We start from the raw sequence: 18,980 nt of genomic DNA, 5'->3' as shown, positions 1-18,980 counted from the left end.
AATCTAGCCCACCTGCAGACCTGAGCACGTTAGGCCTTTTAAAATGCTCAGAGACTTCCTGAGGTGTTACTGGGCTTATTACTGTAAGGTCTCCTTCCTCTCCTTTCTCCTCACGGCACGGCATTGCCTGCCCTGTTTTTCTTTCCCCATGGTGTCCCCAGGTAACCTTCTCGCTGACGTCAGGGAACATTGGCCAGGCTTTTGAGATCCGTACCACCAACAACACCTACGGTGAGGTGTTTGTGGCACGGCCGCTGGACCGGGAGCTGCTGGACCACTACACCTTACGGGTCAGCACCACACCACCCTGCTTACCTCCTTGGGTTTCTTCTGGTTTGAGCATTGAGGCTGCTTTTCTGGGGCCATGAACTTAAAAATAGCGCTTTTCTAAGACCAAACCTCCATCCCCCTACGCCAGATCCAAGCCTCGGATGGCGGCGTGCCGCCCCGCAGGAAGGAGCACATGCTGCGCGTCAACATCCTCGACGTCAACGACAATCCCCCCGTCATTGACAGCCCCTTCGGCTACAACGTGAGCGTGAGCGAGGTGAGCACCCAGCCCGGCTCCTCTCCTTCCCTCCTACCGAGGCGAGGTCTGACCACAAGGCCTGATTGGCCTGATTTAAGGGTTGGTAACACTTTGCAAACCTCATCTTGGGTCTTTTAAGAGATGCTGGCCCCTTGCAAGGCCCTACTTGTGATGACCGCCCAGCTTTGGGCTAGGAGAAAGCTCTGCAGGCAACTTAAGCCTTTGAGACTTACAGGGACCAGCAGGAAGGAGAAGTGACCACATGGAAAATGCCACTGAAGTGACACAAGAGGCAGCACAGTGCAGAATAGGAATTGCTTTCAGGAAGCAGCTCGGCAAGAGCTAGGTAATTAAGCAATAAAACACAATCAGGCGTGAGAAAAGACAACTTATTTCTTGACATCTTAATTCCTGAACTAGGGGATTCTCAATTTGATGATGAAAAGTGAAATATGAGTAATAGCCTGTGACACTTAGCCATGAGGAAGCACTGCTTGTGATTAATAGCTTTGCATTAAAGTTATTGCCCTGTTAGGATTTTTCGTATCTATTTAATACATGTTCAGAGCTGCTTGAGGAACAGAATTTCTGTTTTGATTTCCCCCGTAATGGAACTATCCAAAAATGATTAGCTGGGCTCTGAGTCCGTTACACTGCCTTCACCTTTGCACACACACCGGTTTTAACACTCTCCCAGGCTGTTGCAGCCTAGGTAGGACCTAACACACAGCTTTCTTGTGTCAGGGAGTCAAACTGGTCCCTTGCAACAAAGGGGAGATGTTGTAACACAGGAAAAAGAGGTGCAATTTCAGCATGCGGAGGTAGCTGGCTTTAGCAACTTCACAGTTCTATTTTATTTCTTTCTAACAGCTAATATGTAGAAAACACATTTAATTTCAGAGTTTCTAACCCAAAAAAGATGGGAGCACTCGAGCAAAGGGCAGAGCCATCCATTGCTAAGCCATTAGTGAGCTGTCAGGGGCAGGACGAGTAGCCTTGGTTAATTTTTTTGCACCAAGATGTATCTATTAATAAAACATCATTTGCAATAAGCACTGCAAAAACAGCATCCAGGAGCTGGTGAAGGTGAGCAGCCTTCTGCTGCGTGTCAGGGCAGCAAGTTTGGAGCCTCGGGCACCTGGAAAAAAAACCCCTCTGTATGTTAAAATGATGTCATTAATTAGATATTGCATATGTTGTGAGGTGCACCTGCTTTATCTCTGCTGCTCACCCTGCAGAACGTCGGTGGTGGCACAGCAGTGGCCCAGGTACGTGCCACCGACCGGGACATCGGCCTCAACAGCGTCCTCTCCTACTACATCACCCGTGGGAACGAGGACCTGACGTTCCGCATGGACCGTGTCACCGGCGAGATCGCCACCCGGCCTTCCCCGCCCGACCGTGAGCGGCAGAGCTTCTACAGCCTCCTGGTCACCGTGGAGGACGAGGGCAACCCCTCCTTGTCGGTGAGCCACCAAATTGGGCTTCTCTAGGGGGAGGGTCATGCTGGGCAGCGCTACAGGAGCGAGCTGAGCGGAGAGATGTCAGGCGTGGAAGGAGGGAACAGGCTCAGGGTGCGACATTTTGGCGTCTCAGTCATTTGGGTTATGACTCAAGGTGCAAAAACTGCCAAGCATAGGTTTGATTCAGAACCTTCTCCAGTGCCTGGTCCTGTGGGACCCTCTCTTGCAGTCATTCAGGGAGCTGCCATCTCCCATCTGTAAATGCCAAAAATATCAGGAGTGTCCCAAGGGGCAAGCGTGCTGGTGGCTGCAGGGGTTGTCCTGCCCGCTGGCTCCTTGTGCTCTGAATCTGAAAGGTCTCAGGGCAGGGGGTGGCTGGAGCAGCAGATCAGCCATGCGTTGGCTCACCATGGATTGCTGTGCATCTGCTCCTGCGTTTGCAAACAAGCTCTGGTAATTACCGCAGCAGCTGCTGCAGTCCCCACCATGCGGGATTTGGGCAGCTCTTTAGTTGCATGGCTGCCATCCTGAAACACATGCCCCTGATGAGAGGGGTCCTGGGCATGTGTTTCAGGGCTGGTATGAGACCCTGTCTGTCATCCTTTGGTCTGGGGAGGTGGCCACCTTGCTTTTTAGCTGTCAGCATGGGGCAGTGCCTGGTGAGGTAACTGTTTGCTGCAGTCTGGCTTCTCTCCCTCACATCTTTCCCACACCATGAATAGCAATTCTTGTTATTTGTACCATTAAGGAGGACTCTGGTGTGGGAGAGCCAAAAGAACAAATAACGTTTGGGGCATTTACCAGCTCCAAGTCACTCCTTGGCTCTTCAGGGAGGTGAGCGAAAGCGTGTGTGCACAAAGTAAGCCAAAACTGTGAGATAAAGAGTCATGACACCTTCTGTGACACCCTGTCATCCTTCCTCTCCCCCACCTCCACCTTCTATCTCACCATCTCTCTGATCTCCCAGCAGAGCTCTCACTGCAGAGCCCTGCTCTACATTTTGAGGAAACAGGTTGCAACCAATAGTTCAAACTCTGCCTTGCAACTCTCGCTTCAGGCTTTGCACTCTCAACTCCTGCTTGTGCATCACTATCTTTTTCTTAAGCGGTGCTGCTGCTGCTGCTGCTGTGGCTTGAATCTAGGTAAACCTCTTCCCCCTCAACTGAGAAAAGGCAGTATTTTGTAACTGCAGCACCCAGTGACATCAGCTCCTCCTGTCCCCATCACTCCAGCACCCTGGGAGCATCACTAATGTTACCCTGGTGAGGAGTGCCATGCACTGAGATGACAAACCCCATTGCCATGGCAATGCACTCTTCCATTCCTGGTGCCACAGAGGGCAAGTAACACAGCTTATCACTTCATGCTGCCAAAGAGGTGACCCAGTAGCCTCACTTGGCCTCAGGGTTTCTGCACCACATCACCAGCAAAAGTTATGCCAGCAGCAGGGATCAAGATCCCACTGTGCTGAAGCAAAACAAAACATCCAGTGACCCGATCACTGAGCAAAGAGTTTCAGCCCTTTTCAGAGCATGAGGACACTTAGGTCTTGTGAAAGGCTGTCCTGCATGTCACTCAGTGGCCTCAAGCCTGGGTGATGAAATGATGTATGTCAGGAGTTTATCACCTACTAGAAACTTTGGTTTCACAAGTAAGTCTAGGCTGATGCAACGATGCACAAAATGGGATTGTAGTTTGCAGTTTGTACATCCCTCCATCTGCTTCAAGATTTGGCCTTCCAAGCATAGGAGAGGCAAAGGAGACAAAGCTGGGAGAGGACTTGGAAGTCCTGTGGTGATCTGTGATACCCAGGACAGCAATGCTGCACAGAAGACTGTCCATCCTCTTGGGAGCTGAAAATGCAGGGGCAAAAGGGTAAAATGCTAATGATGAGAGCATTTACCCCAAAAAGCTTTGCAAGGAAGCAAACCTTCACAGGCTGATGAGCTGGAACTGGAAAGTCTTCTTGTTCTTGTGTGGACATTGCAAGAGTCACCGGGCACTGCCTGACTGTGGTGCAGGCCTGCAGTTGGACCACCCCAAGGGCTGCCCCTGCTCTTTGGGAGGCTTCCTGCAGCAGAAGGAAGGAGGTCTGCCCAAGGGAACTGCAGCACCCCCTACCCCAGGGCAGGGCTCCTCCTGGACCCCTGGGCAAGGCAGCTCCTCGCCCAGGTGTCTGTCTCACAGCTGCCCCCAGCCTGGGCTGCTTCAGCTTCTGCAGTTTCTGTTCCCATCTGCCCTCTCCAAAGCGAGAGTTGAGGTGAAGTGCAGCGGCTCCTCACTCTTCTCAAGAGCCAAGCTCCGAGTGCTGATGCCGTGGGAAACAGCTGGCAGTGCGGCACCAGCCCAGCGTGCCGCCACCAGCCAGGTGCTGGCAGGAGCTGGAGGCACACACCAGCTCTTAGGGCTACAAAGATGCTGAAAGGACTGGAACATCTTTCTTATGAGGAAAGGTTGTGAGACCTGGGGCTGTTTAGCCTAGAGAAGCCTAATGGGGACCTCAACACTTATAAGTATCTAAAGGGTGGACTTCAAGAGGACAGAGCAATGCTTTTTTCTGTAGTGTTCAGTGACAGGAGAAGGGGTATGGACATAAGCTGGAACACAAAAAGTTCCACTTAAACACAAGGAAAAACTTATTTCCTGTTCAGGCGAGGGAGCCCTGGCACAGGCTGCCCAGGACAGTGTGGAGTCTCCTTCTCTGTAAGTTTCCAAACCCACCCGGACATGCTCCTGTGTGACCTGATTGAGGGGAACCTGCTTGAGCAGGGGGCTGGACTGGGTGATCTCTAGAGCTCCCTTCCAACCCCAGCCATTCTAAGATTCCATGACTCAGCAAGGTCCTTGAGGGCACGAACATCTCGCTGGGGCTCCGTCACCATAACCACCCTGCCCAAAGTTACAGTGCCATGTCATTTTCTCCACTGGTGCCAATAGCCCTGCAGCCCATGGCTTGGGGTATCCCAAAAAACAGAGACAAACCTTTATTCTGTCATTTGTTAGCAAATGGAGGGACTCAAAGAGGGTTTCAAAGTGGTAAGGACCCGTGGGCAAACAAATCTCATGCGTGCCTTTCCGGCTGCAGCTGCTGGGGATGGAAGAGAGAAATGCCAGAGGCACGGAGTGAGCTCCCCCAGCAAAGCTGGTAAAAGGGCTGAGCTCTGGGTACCAAGAAAGCACCAGTTACCTGATCAGGAAGTTACCTCCATGCTGGGGCCTTGGGGCTGGCTTCTCCTTTATCCTTCTGCCTCCAACCAGATCACCTTGAAGTTAATCTTGCTGAAGCCAATGCCAGATTAATGAAATCCTGCAGAAAGTCAGGGTGGCCCTGGCCCACTGCAGGGGCGAAAGCTGCTTCCTCCAGCCATGCAGGGTGAGAATTGGGCATGCTGCTGCGTGTGGTGTCGCTCAGGTCTGACACTGCTTTGGTATGACTAATGTTTATGTTTGTGTAGTGGCAGTTTTTTCCCCACTTTACAACAAAAACAGAAGCAAGAGGAAAAAAAAAAAAACCAAACAACTACACTCCAACGAGAAGCACACCCTTTAAGTAACAGTGGCTACCACAAGATTTTATCTCCTTGCCAGGGGCTGAGTCACGGTTTCTGGATAAGCAATGCGGGGATGCTGTGTTTGGACAGAGGATGCTGTGAGGGCACCCGCATCCTCAGGGGACTGCAGGGTTTGTGGCTGAAGGCAGTGGCCCCAGGGACATCTGCTCTGGCCATGCTGGCCCTGGGAGGATGGGGGAGGCCAGCTCCAGCACTTCCCACCACTGCTGCCTGCTCGGTGCCTCTGCCTCTCGGTGGGGGCTCTCGGGCACGTCACAGGAACATGCTCCAACACCCTCCGGATGAACTTTTGAATTTACAAACATTTAAAAAAAACCACAACCAACCAACCAAACAAAATCATAAACATCCTTTTTTTCCTTTTAATCAGCACTGATATTGAAAAAAAACAGAAAGAAAAATTCCCCTGTCCTCAAGCCAAGGACAAAACTGCAGCAGAAATAAGGCTCCTCCCGATGTTTGTCCAGCTGAGAAGGCAGCAGCCTCTCAAGTCCGTGGCCATCTCAGAAGGCTGGTGGGGAAGGAGGGCTCCGCCAGTGACTGGGACCCTCTCCCCTTCCTGTTTTGCAAAGAAAAAGGCAGTGCAGGGTTGGCTGGTGACCCTGTTTTGTCTCGCGGTGGATAAAGTACTTTACCATCCGCTCCCGGAGAGGATGTTCAGTCAAAGATGCAGAAACAGGTTGATGTTGCAGAGCTGAAGCCCCTGGCAATAAGTTAAATAAATCCTTGGGGAGGTGTGCAGGTGCAGATCATCCTTCCTTCCCTGCATCCCCAGTTTTCAGCTGGTCCATACAACATGAGCAGTACAGAGCTTTGCTCTTCTCCAGAGAAACAGGCAGTTAAAACCCAAAATCCATGCAAGAGAGGTTCACTTCCAGCCCCGGGACAGAGTCAGGACAGGACACAAGGGCAGGGCTCCTGCACTCAGCTCCATTTGTTAAGACTTTGCTGCCCATGGCCGCGTCACCCTTGCAGGGCTCTGAGCTGGGTGGATGGGGGATGTGCTTTCCTCCGGGGTCTTTAGGCTGTCAAGGAACTTGGCGAGTCGGGAACAGGATCTGGAAAAGGGCAGAGCAGGGGTATCAGTCCACCTTGCAGCTGCAGAGATAGGCTTCAGGAAGGGGCCAAACTCTGCTTTTGCAAACAAAACAAAGGCTTTGGGTCCGTCCTTGCCATCTTCAGAGCCCTGGGACTTGATGTCCCAAATCTACAGCTGATATTTAACCCCCTCCTTTCCCATTCACCTCCCCTAGGCTGTCCTTTTTCTCCCCACCCCTCCCGCAGCAGTCCCCGTGGGGGTTCAGCGTGGTGGGGCACTCACCCAGCGTTGGGAAGAAGCAGTCCCCAGGGCCGGGGGGGGACAGGGGGGTGCTGGGCTCGGAGAGCAGGCACCGGCCAGACTCCGAGGGCTGCCGGCTGGCCATGTAGGAGAGCTGGGGCCGCGGTCGCTGCTCTGCACTCGCCGACGGGACCGCCTCGAAGACGGGGTTTTCAATGCCCTGGGCGCTGCTGTGGGAGAGGAGAAGATGTGAGGGGTGGGGATTGGCATTTTTCTTTCAGGAGGTTTTTTTGATCCCTGGGGTTTTGGCTAAGCGCTGGGAACAACCAAAGAGGGCAGGGAGTAAGTTCAGGTGGTGGGCCATCAGCTGAGAGCACCATGGTTTCGAGCTCTCCTGGGCTGTGGGGAAACACTTGGCCTTGGCACAGGCAAAAAGGAAGGACACACTTCCCACTCAGTGGAACAGAAGAGAAACAGTGGCTGCCTGGAAAGGGGCATGACCCCAGGCGCAGATGCCACCATCATCCCCTTCACTGCCTGTTTGAGGATACATGCCAGCTTCAAGGGCAGTGCAGGAGAGGACAAGACCCTTGCAGGGTCCAGGATGCAGGCAGAGGGGGTGCAAGGAGGTTGGAGGAAGCTGGAAGCACGTGGGTTTCCTCACCTCTCCATCCTGACAAGCTCGTGGGCACCTGCCAAAGACAAAATGGTGGGTGTGAGTGCTGGCAGCAGATCCCGCAAGCCCATGATATTCAGGTGTGCTGGATGGCTGTGTGACAAGCATCCCAAGCTAAGACACAAAAGTTTTGGTCCAGACTGTGCCGATGGAAAGCGCCCAGTGAAAATAACCTGTAGCTAACCTGGGCCAAGACAAATCCCCCCCAGGTTTTGCCTTCCCTTTGGTGTTAAATAGCATGCAGGTGATGCTTTGCAGCATGGGACAGTTGGGTGCTGCACCCTATCCATGCCAAATGGATGCATGAAGGCATGTGGCCAGTCTTTTTTAGGTGGGGATGGATGTGGAAAACAGTTGCTGTTCTCCTGGCTGGTATCATAGCCACAGCTATGCTGCTGAAACTGCTTCTCCAAAGGGTTTGGTCAGAGCCACGGAGCTGCTCGCTGAGCTGAGAGCAGTGCCCCTGGCTTGCCCAAGGCCTGATGAAATGGCTCTGCCGGTTAAGGTGCCTCCTTGTGCTCAGTTAATGAAATCACCAAGAGCCAAGCACAGGCAGGAGCTGGCAGACAGCTGCACCTCACCACTGCTTGATTTTCTAGGGCTGGGGCAGTGGAGGGACGCCCAGCTTGCTGCAGTCTTATTGCCATAGACTCCTTTTTAAAGAGAGGGGAAGAAAACACAAATAATACTTTTTCAGCCATGCAAAAGATAAAGGTTACATTTCATTTCAGCTGTGTGGTGGACGGAGGGATGGGTAAACGAGCCAGTACTGGCAGTGGATGGGGAGGAAAGGCTCAGTGTGGAGGGGGCCTGACAGCATCTTTGCAGACTGAGTGCCCCCAGCACGCTTCTGAGGTGCCTGGCAGGCATTGTGGGTCCCCCTCCTAGCCCACACTCCTCACCAGCAGCCTACAGGCATGCCCAGCCCTTCCCAAGACAGCTTTGCAAGAGGCAGATGGCAGGGACCTATCTTTGGGCCACCTTACATAGTGCCCATGGCAGCCCAACCAGCTGACCCCAGTGGGACACATCCCATCCCATCCCATCCAATCAAGGCCAGGCTGGAGCAGCCTGGGAGATGGGTGTCCATGTCAGGGCTGGCAAGGGGAGGGTACGTACGTCTGTTGCTGACAGCTTGTCTCTGCTTGTAAATCAGGAGCAAGATGAGGGGCAAGCAGAGAATGCCCACAATGCAGGCGCCTGTTGCCAGTGCAGCGGCTGTGATATCTGCAACAGAAGAAGGCAGAGCTGGAGGAGGGAGCAGGGAGGGCTTATCCTGCCTCTCCCTGGCCTCCTTGCAGAAGCACAGGACAACCCCAGCGTTGCCCCATGCCTGGTGCAATGCAGCTGTTGTCCTCTCCTAACGGGATTCACGCTGGGATGCATTGCCAGTTGTGGAGATAAGCTCTGAGACACAGGTTTAGGATCTCAGCCAAAGTCCTTCATTGCTGGAGGACATCCCAAGGTCTTTCTTTGGTCTTCTAGATATGAGGGCACTAGCAGGGGCACTTTGAAGTCAGCAGAAAGACTCCCAGGGATTTCAAAGAGTGCTGGCTCTAACCCAGGCTGCCTCAGAGCACTCAGGCATCAAAGGGCTCCGTACCCAAGGCCTCTGCTAACCAATGTGCTCCTAGAGAACTCTACCCATGGAAGCTCCCCAGAAAGGCTGGCAGCCTGCAGACACATCTGCAGCCATTAAGGCCCATGTGGGATGGCTTGTAGTGGGGTGAAGGGCTGCCTAAATCTAGGGCAGGTTCAGCTCAAGCCCTGCACTCCTGCGCAGCCATCTGGGGAAGCAGCTTCTTGCTCTGGGGCCATGTGTTTTGGGAGGGGATTTTTTTCCCTCTTTTTCATTTTAGCCTGGCAGGACAAGGTGTCCCAGCACTTGAGACTGAGGGTTTGAGACAGAAAGCATTACTTGTGGGGCACAGCAGGTATCTTTCCATGGCTAGGCTGGCCTCAACCATGCTGCAAACCAAGTTTAGCAAAATCTAGCCCTTCAGCAGCCAGCAAACAGAGGTAGACAGAGCAACCCACCAAGAAACCACCTGCATAGTGAAGTGTGGGCACCTCCAGCGTCTAGACACAGCTCTGGGGGAGCCTCCCATTGTCAGAGCACTCAAGCAAGATTTGGGTTTCCCCTGGTAGAGCATCTCTGCTTGGGGCGAGGTGGCACGGGCTCAGGGTGGCACTGGGGTGTTGCAAGAGTCCCTGTGACTCTTCACCTTTCTGTCCCTTCCCATATGCTCGGGGCAGTGGCCACTAAACCTCCAGTCACGTTTTGGGAATGCTGAGGTGCTTAATAACCACGGAGTGAGTGGTCTCCATGGGCCTCAGGAGAGTCATGGCCAGGTGATGGGCCAAAGGAGGCTTTCCTGAGCCTGAGGACAATGCCTGTTGGATGCACCCCATGGCAACAGCCTCTGAAATCCCCCTCCCAATACCCAGTCATGATGTGTTTATAGCAAGCAGCCATTCCTAGGGAAATACATGGGCCAAGATGGTGAGCAGCACACTGGAGAGAGGGTTTTTTCCCCTTTACCTTTGCTGGCAGCAGTATGGAACGTGCAGTTTTGAAGCCCCCCTTGGCCTGTGGAGGAGAAAAGGGTGTTAGATCTCAGGGGATTCTCTCAGGTACCACAGAGCTCCTACACCTGCTAGCTGTGCTTGCCTTTGCTCACCAGTATTGAGAAAATCATCCCAGGCCATCACCAAAGCAGGAGTTTAATCCTGAGAAGCTTACACTGCCATTCCTGCTGAGACCCCATTTCTCTCTTGGTGGCAGGGCCCGTCCTTGGCCGTGAAGGCTTTATTTTTAGAGAAATAATCTACCCTAACGCAGCAAATCAAGGGCAGGAGATGCCTCCCCCTCCATCTTGTGCCTCCCTGGGTGGCTCTCCCTGCTGGGCTGCTGCCCCAGGGTTATCTACAAGCCCTGCCTCCTGAGCAATGCCTGCAGCCCCCACTCAGGCTTGGATCACCAGCCAGCCGCTTTCATGTTGAGGTTTATTTTCCTCTCTTCCAGAAAGAGGTTGAAGAAGATCAGTGAAACTATGTAGCATGGACTTTATTGCATTCCAGCCTCTTGCTTTAGTTGGGTTTTTTTTGATGTTCCAACGCTCTCTGGCCCAAATTCAAACCTTCTTCAACATCTACTGCTCTTTGACTCTTGCAACATGCTCCAGGCTTCCAGCAGCAGCATGCCCTGCCTCCCCAGCAGCCCGGCATCCCCCATCAGCCCTTTCCTCACGCCAGCACAGCCCGGTGTGGGTGCAGGGCACCGGCTCCCCTTTTCCCCCTCACCTTGCTGGATCTGCAGCTCCACAAAGCCGTGAGCGACTTGCAGGGTGCGGGGCTTGCTGTGCTCCCTCCGGGCCTCCACGGCGTAGCAGCAGTAATTCCCGCTGTCCTGCAGTGTCAGGTTCATCACTACGATGTGAAAGGCACCGTGGTGGTCGGGGACAAACTCCACGCCATGATGACCGGCTTGCCCCCCGAGGGCAGATTTTTGGGTGCCATTGCCCGGCAGCTCATGGTGCCTGCCCAGGTCGTGGTGCAGCTCCTTCTCGGTGACGTTGCGGACGTGTTTCTTCTCAGAGCAGCTCTGGTCACCGTTGCTGCTGAAGTACCAGGTTTTGTAGAGCAGGTCATGGCGGTCGGCGAGGGGCCCGCTGACCCGGCAGGTCAGGGTGACGTTCTGGCCCTCAGGGCAGATGCAGAGCGAGTAGGGGGTGGTGATCAGGAAAGCCGTTGGTCCTCCTGCCAAGGAGAAGACATGGCAGCTGGATCAGACCCCACAGCCCTGGGCTGACCCTGGCTTTGTACCAAGCAGAGGATCCCTCCCCAAACAAGCACTGTGAGCCCCACCACTAATGTTGACTGAGGGACGGCTAGGGGTTGCACAGGGCATTAACACCAGCCTGCAGGCAGAGAGGAAAAAGCCTTCACCCATGCCTTTAGGGCAAGAAAAACTCACCAATTCCCCGTACCCCAAGAAAAGGGAGATGGGAAGCATGGCATGAGTTTGCTCTGTAGCAACATCCCAGCAAGCACAACTTCACCCTAGAAATAAGGCCTGGAGGGGAGAAATGCTTTAAATATAGTTGAGCATCAGTTTTTAATAGCAGCAGGTGGCAGAAGTTTGCTGGGGGCAGAGGTGTAGGGCTGGTAAGCGGGAGACTGCTACAGGGCACCAGCCCTGTGCACAGCATGCAGAGAATGAGAAGAGAGAGAAGCAGGGCAGTGAGGTACAGCTCATGAATGAGGAAATGCAAGTGCTGCTGAGCCAGCTGCCAAAAAAATAAAGAGGAGAAAAATTAAAAAGATAAATAGCTAGGAGGAGCCCATGCCTCTGGAGAGCAGGCGGGGAGCGGGTCCCACCCTGCCTGCTTGTCAGCCCCCGGGGAGGAGAAAGGGCAGCTGGGCCGTGCCGGCTGTGAGGAGCTGCTTGGAAACGGAAACAATTGTCCGAGAGAAATCCCTGAGCGCTGCAGAATGTGGGTGAGAGGCTGGGCAGGGAGAGAGGGGAGAACCACAGCGCTGCTGCTCCCGGCCCAGCACGGCGGCTGAGGGCACTGGTGGTTCAAGGAAGCTGTGTGTGAGGGGAGAAAAGAGCAAAGACAGGCAGGCCCTTGGTGCTGTGGGCGCGCTGCTGCATGTTGTTTGCAGAAGTGCAAACATCCCCTTCAAAACCTGAAGAAAAGGCAGTTTATGGAGTTCGTTTTCTTTAAATTGTTGAGAAAAAGTGGTTCCTGGGGCTGGTTTGCAACAGAGAAGATGGCCTGAGGACAAGGTGTTCTCTTATTTTGGTAACATCCTGTTGTGTCATTAGCACCCGCAGCTTTTCGCTTTGAGGTTTTTCACTTGCTATGTGAAGTGGGATGTGAGGAGGGCTGCACCTGCCCACCAGCCATCCAGCCCAGAGACAGGCTCCAGAGCATCCTCCTCCAGGCAGGGTCATCACTTCACCACCCCACCACGGGGCCCTGCCCAAGAGCAAAACCAAAAATGTCCCCTGGGTCTTCCACCCCACCTAGTTATTGCAGAGTGTGAGGATGAGGGTGTAAGAACAGCCATGAAGTCCCCAAAGCCTGCTTGAGGGTTGTATGCAGGGACCTGTTTGCCCCATCAGATTCCCCCTCACCACTCTACAGCAGCACATCCTCAGGGCTGCTATAGGGCACAGGTTTACGTGGCCTGAGTCCAAAGTTGCCTCATTTGGGCTTGTTTTGAAGCCCCAGCTGCTCCTCATCCTCAGATGCTGCTGGGGCTGGGACGCTTGGCTGGGCTAACTGGGTTTTGGTACACAGAGGAGGGGGTCCCTCACCTCCTCGCCAGCATGCCAAGCACAAAAGGCACCTCAGATGTGTTTCTTGATACCTGCCACAACGGGAAGTGTCCCATTCACACGGGGGGTCCCGTGGGAGGCAGGGGAAGGGAAGCCGGGGCTCTATTGGAGGAAGCCACACTTCCAATACCCTGCAAAACTATCTGTGGGAGCTTTTGTTTGTCCACACACGGGCCCCTCAAATACAACGGGGCCGTCGCGCTCATCCCCACGCAACTTGAAAAGTTTTGCCTTACTAAAACCATCCAGCCTCCACCTCCGGGGCTTGATGGGAACCGTCTGGATGGAAAGTCAACACAGCCCACGCTTTCGGCAGCCGCACTCAGCCACGGGGAGGGGCAGAGATTACCACGTGTGCGAAGCTTTCAGCATTAGCAACTTCCCTTCTTTCTCCTGAGCAGGGGGAGGCTTCTGAAAGCCATCAAGCAGAGGAGAAAACAGCTGGGGAGGAGAGCTGGCAAGGCACAGCATGCCCCACAGCAGAGCCAGGAAGGTTGTTGCTCTCTTCCCAAGATATAATAAGGCTTTAAAGCCATGCAAGATGCCAGATGGTGCCCGGAGGAAGTGTCTCCTGTTGGTGTCTTTACACAAAGCTCATGGATCTTAATCTCCTCTGGGCACTGTGGGCTTCTTCCATGCCCAGACCCCAGGTTTGGCTCCATCCCAGTCAGACCATTCCCTTTGAAGTTGGTGCCACTGGCAAATGTCAAAATAAGCCAGATGCCCATCTCCACACAGCTCTGGCAGACAGACCCTGGACCCATCAGGGTGTGAGCTGAGAGCTGTCATCTTGTCACCATCTGGTAAAGACAGAGGAGGTCTCTGGCAGTCTCTGGTGCCAAAAGTGCCCCTCTTTTCCTTGGCACCTCGAGATCTTTGTCCCTGACCTGGAGCCTGGTACAGCTCTGGTACATCCCCAGTGCTTGCACCACTGCCTAGCTTGAAACCTGGGAGCCCTCCTTTCTGAGAAAACAAAATGCAAAAAAGTGCTAATGCTGAGGAGCCTGTGTTGCTTTGCTGACCATCAGCTTAAGTAAAGCAGGATTTCATGCTAAATGCTGGGCTACAGACCAAAAACTTCTCCTGGCTGCTTCTCCTAACTTTGGACCCCAGTCAGGCAAGCAGGAGTTTGATTTACACTCCTGTGACTTAGAGAAGTGACTTCCACATCATGCTACCTCTTTCCTCTCCAGGGGAATCTGGGTGGGAGGGCTGCAGCCTTTGGAGGGGCTCACATGAAAGTGCTACAAGCCTCATCTCCACTCACTGTGCTGTCATTATGCTTCAAAGTTATCAGCCAGGTGAAATGTGCAGGGGTATCCATACCTTGGCACAACTGCTTACAGCATGAAGTAAAAAACTTACTTAAAATGCAAGAAATTCCTGTGTTGACAGCCCTCATCTCCTGCACCCCGAGGAGCCTAATGGCTTTTCAGCAGTGGGACCACTCTCTGGGTACCTATCCATCCAGGCAGAGCAGCCTGGAGCTCTGCACTCACCAGATGGTCCTGTCTTGCTTCGCTTCTAGCACAGCCCTAGCTCAGGGACAGGGTCACAACATCGAATTTGCACTTGATCTTGCCCAGCTCAGCTGTCATCTCTTGGGTGGAGAGAAGCTGCTTCCCCATCCACCTCATCTGCCAGCAGCCCCAAACTGCATAGGAGCTGGAAGCCTCCAAGGGTTCTACTTCTCCATCCAGCCCTGCTAAAATTAGCTGGGGGTTCAGAAAGTTTGGCAGGCACACGGTTGCATGAAATTCAGTTCCTCTGGCACCAGGCTCACGTGGAACATCGGCACCCAAGCTTGTGGCATTGCAGAAGGCGTGGTGCTCAGCCTCAGCACCCCAAGCTGAGATGCTGGGAATTGCTTCCCAATGTTGAGAGTGTCAGATGAGGAGCAAAGCATGCTTCAATCCACACCAGCCTTATGTCCCAGAGAAGAGAGGAGAAGGGACCCCCTGCCTCATTGCAAGGGGGCATCATTTCCTCCCGGGGGTCTGCCAGCAGAAATCCTGGAGGCAGTCATTTTGTCATCTTGGGACAGAGGGAGAAACCAAGTCCAATGGGATGCTCATCCTTCACCTGTTCAGGACAGGTGGTCCTTCCCAGTTTTGTTCTCTGGCCCTTCTTCCACAGATTAACTATGGTTTTAATTGCTATCACCCTTGTTTTACTGCCTGTTCCCAGAGCCCTGGTATGGAAACGCTGCCTGACAGGGCCGGTGTGGAGTCAGACATGAAGCAGCCACCCTCCTAGAGCATCCCCCCTTCAGAGCATCCCCCTCGCCTGGGGGATGTCCTGGCCGGCCCGGCTGCCCACCCGGAGAAGCTGCGCGGCACATCGCAGCAATTACAGCAAAGCAGAGCAGCCTCAGAGCCGGCATCCCGGCCCTGCTCGCACAGACCGGCTCTCTGCGCTCCCCCGGGGCTGATGAAAGTTTCCACTCCTCAAGGTGCAGCCAGAGAGCTCTGCAGCGCCGGGGCACAGTGCCGTGCGGCAGCGGGCTGGCTTTTCCAGCTCGCAATCCCCGCCCGGGGTGCTGGCAGGGACAGAAGGTGGCTGTTTTCCTCCCCCACAAGTTAGATCAAAGCAAAGGAAGAAGGGAAAAACCCCCGAGACCAGAGTTTTGAAACAGCAGCTCCCCCTGACACAACGAGCATCGCATGAAACGCTGCCTTGATCCCCCGCTCCCCGAAATACCAGAGTGAGGAAGTAAATAACCCCCCAAACGCGCCAACTTTCATGCGGCGGGGCACAGCCCGGGCTGGGCGAACGGGGTGCGAGTTTCTCCAGGCGGGGAGGAGAGGAAAGCGAGCTGGAGCTTACCGTGAGAAGCGAGGAGGCAGAGCGCGGCCAGCAGCAGCCCGGGCCGGGGGGCCATGGCGGCGGGGCAGCGCCGGGCCGTGCGGGGCAGCGCCGGGCTGTGCGGCGCCGTGCCCTCCTGCGAGCAGCCCCGCGGCCGCCGCCGGCCTCGCACACACAGGAAATGTCATTGCGCGGCGAGGCACGGCGCTGGAGAGAGAGCTGCGAGCACCCCCCGCAGGCGGGAGCTGCGGGCGGCGGGCAGCGGCGGCGCCCCGGCCCTGCATCCCGGCCCCCATCCCGCCTGGCACCCCAGGCCTCGCCGCTCTGGCGGCAGGTGGGATTTTCCCCTGCGTGCGTTTTCGGGGTGCACGGGAGGTAGCAGAGGAGGAAGGCTGCCTGCCCTTGCCGCGCAGTGGGACATACTGGTGCTGGCTCCCATCCCTTCCCCAGCTGGAGCTGATCCCTTTGGGCCAACCTCCAGCTTGCTTGATTAGATTTAGGAAGAACTTTTTCACCTAGAGGGTTGTTAAGCACTGGAACGGGTGGCCCGGGGAGGTGGTGGTGTCAGCATCATTGGAGATATTTGCATAGATGGTGCTGAAGGACAAGGCTTACTCGTGGGCTTGGCAGTGTGAGGTTGAGTGGACAGACTTGATGATCTGAAAGGTATTTTCCAGCCAATATGATTCTATTAGAGTGCACTTTGGTTGTAATTATTGGTTTTCCTGTGTTTGTGAGGATTAAGTGGGCAGAAACGCTCCTGGGATGAACATGAGGCATGTACAGCGAAGGATAACTCAGACCAATGCCAACTCAGGAAAGGGAACAGACCTTTCCTCCCCAAAAAAAGGGGACCAAAGCATCCCCCTCCCTCAGCCTGTTAACACAGGGTGGGGCTTTTACTCTGCCTTCAAATAGCAAAGCAGCACTGTGGGCTGACTCCTGTAACTCCTCCTGCAGCTTCAAACGGTACCAGCAAAATCTCGGGCTGCAGCTGAGGGCCACCTGAGTTCATGGTGTTCCCTGGAAAGCAGCACCTGGAGATACGGGGAGGTTTGCAAGCCGCAGGAAACTGTGTTGCCAGCCTCCTCTGAATCTGGAGCACATAGTGAAACAGAAAAGTAGCAAATTGCAGTGTGACTTTGTTGTTTTTACAGCAAATACCTCTGTGCTGCTTTTGTCAAAAATGTAACTCCTGTCTGGCCTGGAAGAAATCTGTTGCTGGGGGAAGGTGTAGGCACAAATTCCAGAGGCTCCAAGAAAATGGCCTTAGGCAGTGGCACTCTCCTGTCACTTTGCCGTTCCCAGGCATGCTGGCACATGCAGAAGACAGCCTTCAGTAAGGACATCCAAGTGCCTGGCCAAGGCTAGGTATGGCTGGAAGAGGGTCAGGACAGGCTGAGCCTGAGCAGAGGTGAAATGGTGGTCAGCAGGCAGATGATGGAACCCATAGGAGTTCAGTCTTTCTGCCCAAGATGCTCATTTTTGTTCCTCCCCTGAGCCATGGAGGTATCACCTCCAGGTATTTTCCATTCTACCATGCTGCCACTCTTGGTAATAACAACCAAGGTATCCCCAATATAAAGGTAAGGACTCACCCGTGCCTCCCCCAAAGGCAACAATGAACAGTGGGGTTCCATCTCTGTGCCTCTGCCATGGGCTGCCGCCCAATACTAGCAGCAATGGTAAAACCAGAATGAAAACAAGAGGAATCCCACAGAGATATTCTGTTCTTGGGAGCAAGGGTGTGATTAATCTCTGTATCTTTATCTCTGTACCCAGTTGTTAGCAGAAATGCATCCGCAGCCACGGCTCATTTCTTTTTGAACCTTGTATCTCATTTGTGCCTCTTGACAGGGTCAACTCATTGACCTTGACAGGTCCAGGCTTGCCCAGCCAGTTCCAGGGCTTGCAGAGCCAATCCCTCTACAGGTGCTTAACACAGTGTCCCCGTGTCCCGCAGGCCACCACCACAGTGCGCGTCACAGTCCTGGATGAGAACGACAACGCTCCTGCTTTCCGGCAGCAGCTGTATGAGGTGACCCTTGACGAAGGTCCCGACACGCTCAACGCCACGCTGGTCACCGTGCAGGCCCTGGACCAGGACGAGGGGCCCAACGGCACAGTGGCCTATGCCATCACCGAAGGCAACATTTTGGGTACCTTCCACATCGACAGTGTCACGGTCAGTGAGGGTGCCAGCCCTGGCCTGGCCATGTCCCCGTCCCTCTCCCTTCACTCCTGGCCACTCTCCCTTTGCCTCGCAGGGGCAGATCAGCACGGTGAAAGAGCTGGACTATGAGATCAGCCATGGGCGCTACACCTTGATTGTCACCGCCACTGACCAGTGCCCCACTGTCTCACGCCGCCTGACATCGACTGCCACGGTAGGGAGCTGCTGGCAGCCTTGTGACACCCGTGGCGTTTTCGGGGTCAAGCTGTTCCTCCTTGCACGACCAGTTTCACATCTCCTTCCTAGGAGCTACTGGTCACTTTTCCCAGCTGCAGCCAGTCTGCCCAGTTGCTGTTGCCCCACTCCCTCTTGGGGGTTGCAAATCAGGGAGGTGGGCAAGGGATGCTCGTGGGTTCATTAGCCCAATGTTTTGGTCCTGCAAAGTCACAGAAGAAATTCCCAGACCTGCTTTGAAGTTGCCTGATGTTTCCTTAGATGTCCCCTTGGTCATTCTTGCTTGAAGGGACAGTAGATAGGCAAATGTTGCTGTTGCATTAGTTTTTGCTCATCTTTGTCTTCTTAGATTATTTATCTGCTTTTTAAATTCCTTTTCACTCCTTGTATGGAGGTTATGTAAAGCCTCCAGTGATTTTTTTTTCTGCTTTTCTCTATAGCTTTTCTAATTTGCTTGGACCAAAGTGGCCTGAACTTAGCACACTGCTCAAACCACGGGGAGGGCAGGCTAGCAGCTCCAAAGCAAAGGTTTTGCAGGAATACACTGATTGTTTTTGTGACCAAGACCAAAATTTGACAGGTTGTACTGCTAGGTGTTGTCCATGACCAGACTGAATTTGGAGTCTGCAGGTGATCGGTTAGATCTTCTCCTGTGGCTCCCTATCGTGGACCATTATGCCTCACCCAGATATTGAGCCAAACACTTTGTAGCTCCCCAAAATGAGATAAGTTCTTGTGTGCAAAGGGAAAAACTGAAGGGGAAATACCTGTGTGGGAGATGTCCGTGAGTAAAATCCGTCCTCACAAGCCTGGCAGTGCTGCACTCCACACTTAGGCAGATGGGAAGCCCTCAGATATGTGCATCTCATACTGCTGGAGATGCATTCCTGGCCCAGGAAAAC

General features: G+C 54.0%; 2 protein-coding genes across 3 annotated transcripts in view; one reads left to right on the top strand and one right to left on the bottom strand.

Annotated features, from left to right (window-relative positions):
* CDH23 (cadherin related 23) overlaps window positions 1-18,980 on the top strand; it is a 195,620-nt gene that overhangs the window by 161,011 nt on the left and 15,629 nt on the right. Inside the window, 5 exon segments of the mRNA XM_062001684.1 lie at window positions 162-290; window positions 419-547; window positions 1,768-1,995; window positions 17,635-17,856; window positions 17,939-18,058. Of these exon segments, the coding sequence (XP_061857668.1) occupies window positions 162-290; window positions 419-547; window positions 1,768-1,995; window positions 17,635-17,856; window positions 17,939-18,058 (828 nt within the window).
* On the bottom strand, window positions 5,904-15,812 carry VSIR (V-set immunoregulatory receptor). Of its 2 annotated transcripts, none has more exons than XM_062001800.1 (7): window positions 15,693-15,812; window positions 10,823-11,278; window positions 10,062-10,109; window positions 8,639-8,746; window positions 7,508-7,535; window positions 6,886-7,073; window positions 5,904-6,622 (listed from the first exon to the last, which is right to left on the bottom strand). In XM_062001800.1, the coding sequence occupies exons 1-7, from the start codon at window positions 15,745-15,747 to the stop codon at window positions 6,585-6,587; spliced, it is 921 nt and encodes a 306-aa protein (XP_061857784.1). In that variant the 5' UTR covers window positions 15,748-15,812; the 3' UTR covers window positions 5,904-6,584. The 2 variants fall into 2 exon arrangements, with proteins under 2 accessions (XP_061857784.1, XP_061857785.1); XM_062001801.1 differs by having other exon boundaries at window positions 6,886-7,070.

This window comes from Colius striatus, chromosome 8 (assembly GCF_028858725.1).
Source record: "Colius striatus isolate bColStr4 chromosome 8, bColStr4.1.hap1, whole genome shotgun sequence".
Classification (NCBI taxonomy): Eukaryota; Metazoa; Chordata; class Aves; order Coliiformes; family Coliidae; genus Colius; species Colius striatus.
The sequence above is the reverse complement of the archived record's forward strand: the minus strand, read 5'-3'. Positions and strand labels throughout refer to the sequence as shown.

Bases quoted from the DNA above. Each gene is read 5' to 3' on its own strand.
- VSIR (XM_062001800.1), bottom strand. From the start codon at position 15,747: ATGGCCCCCCGGCCCGGGCTGCTGCTGGCCGCGCTCTGCCTCCTCGCT. The intron at 8,747-10,061 runs GTAAAGGGGAAA...CTTCTGTTGCAG, and splicing joins CCATACTGCTGCCAGCAAAG to ATATCACAGCCGCTGCACTG. The intron at 6,623-6,885 runs GTGAGTGCCCCA...GCCCTTTTCCAG, and splicing joins CTGCTTCTTCCCAACGCTGG to ATCCTGTTCCCGACTCGCCA.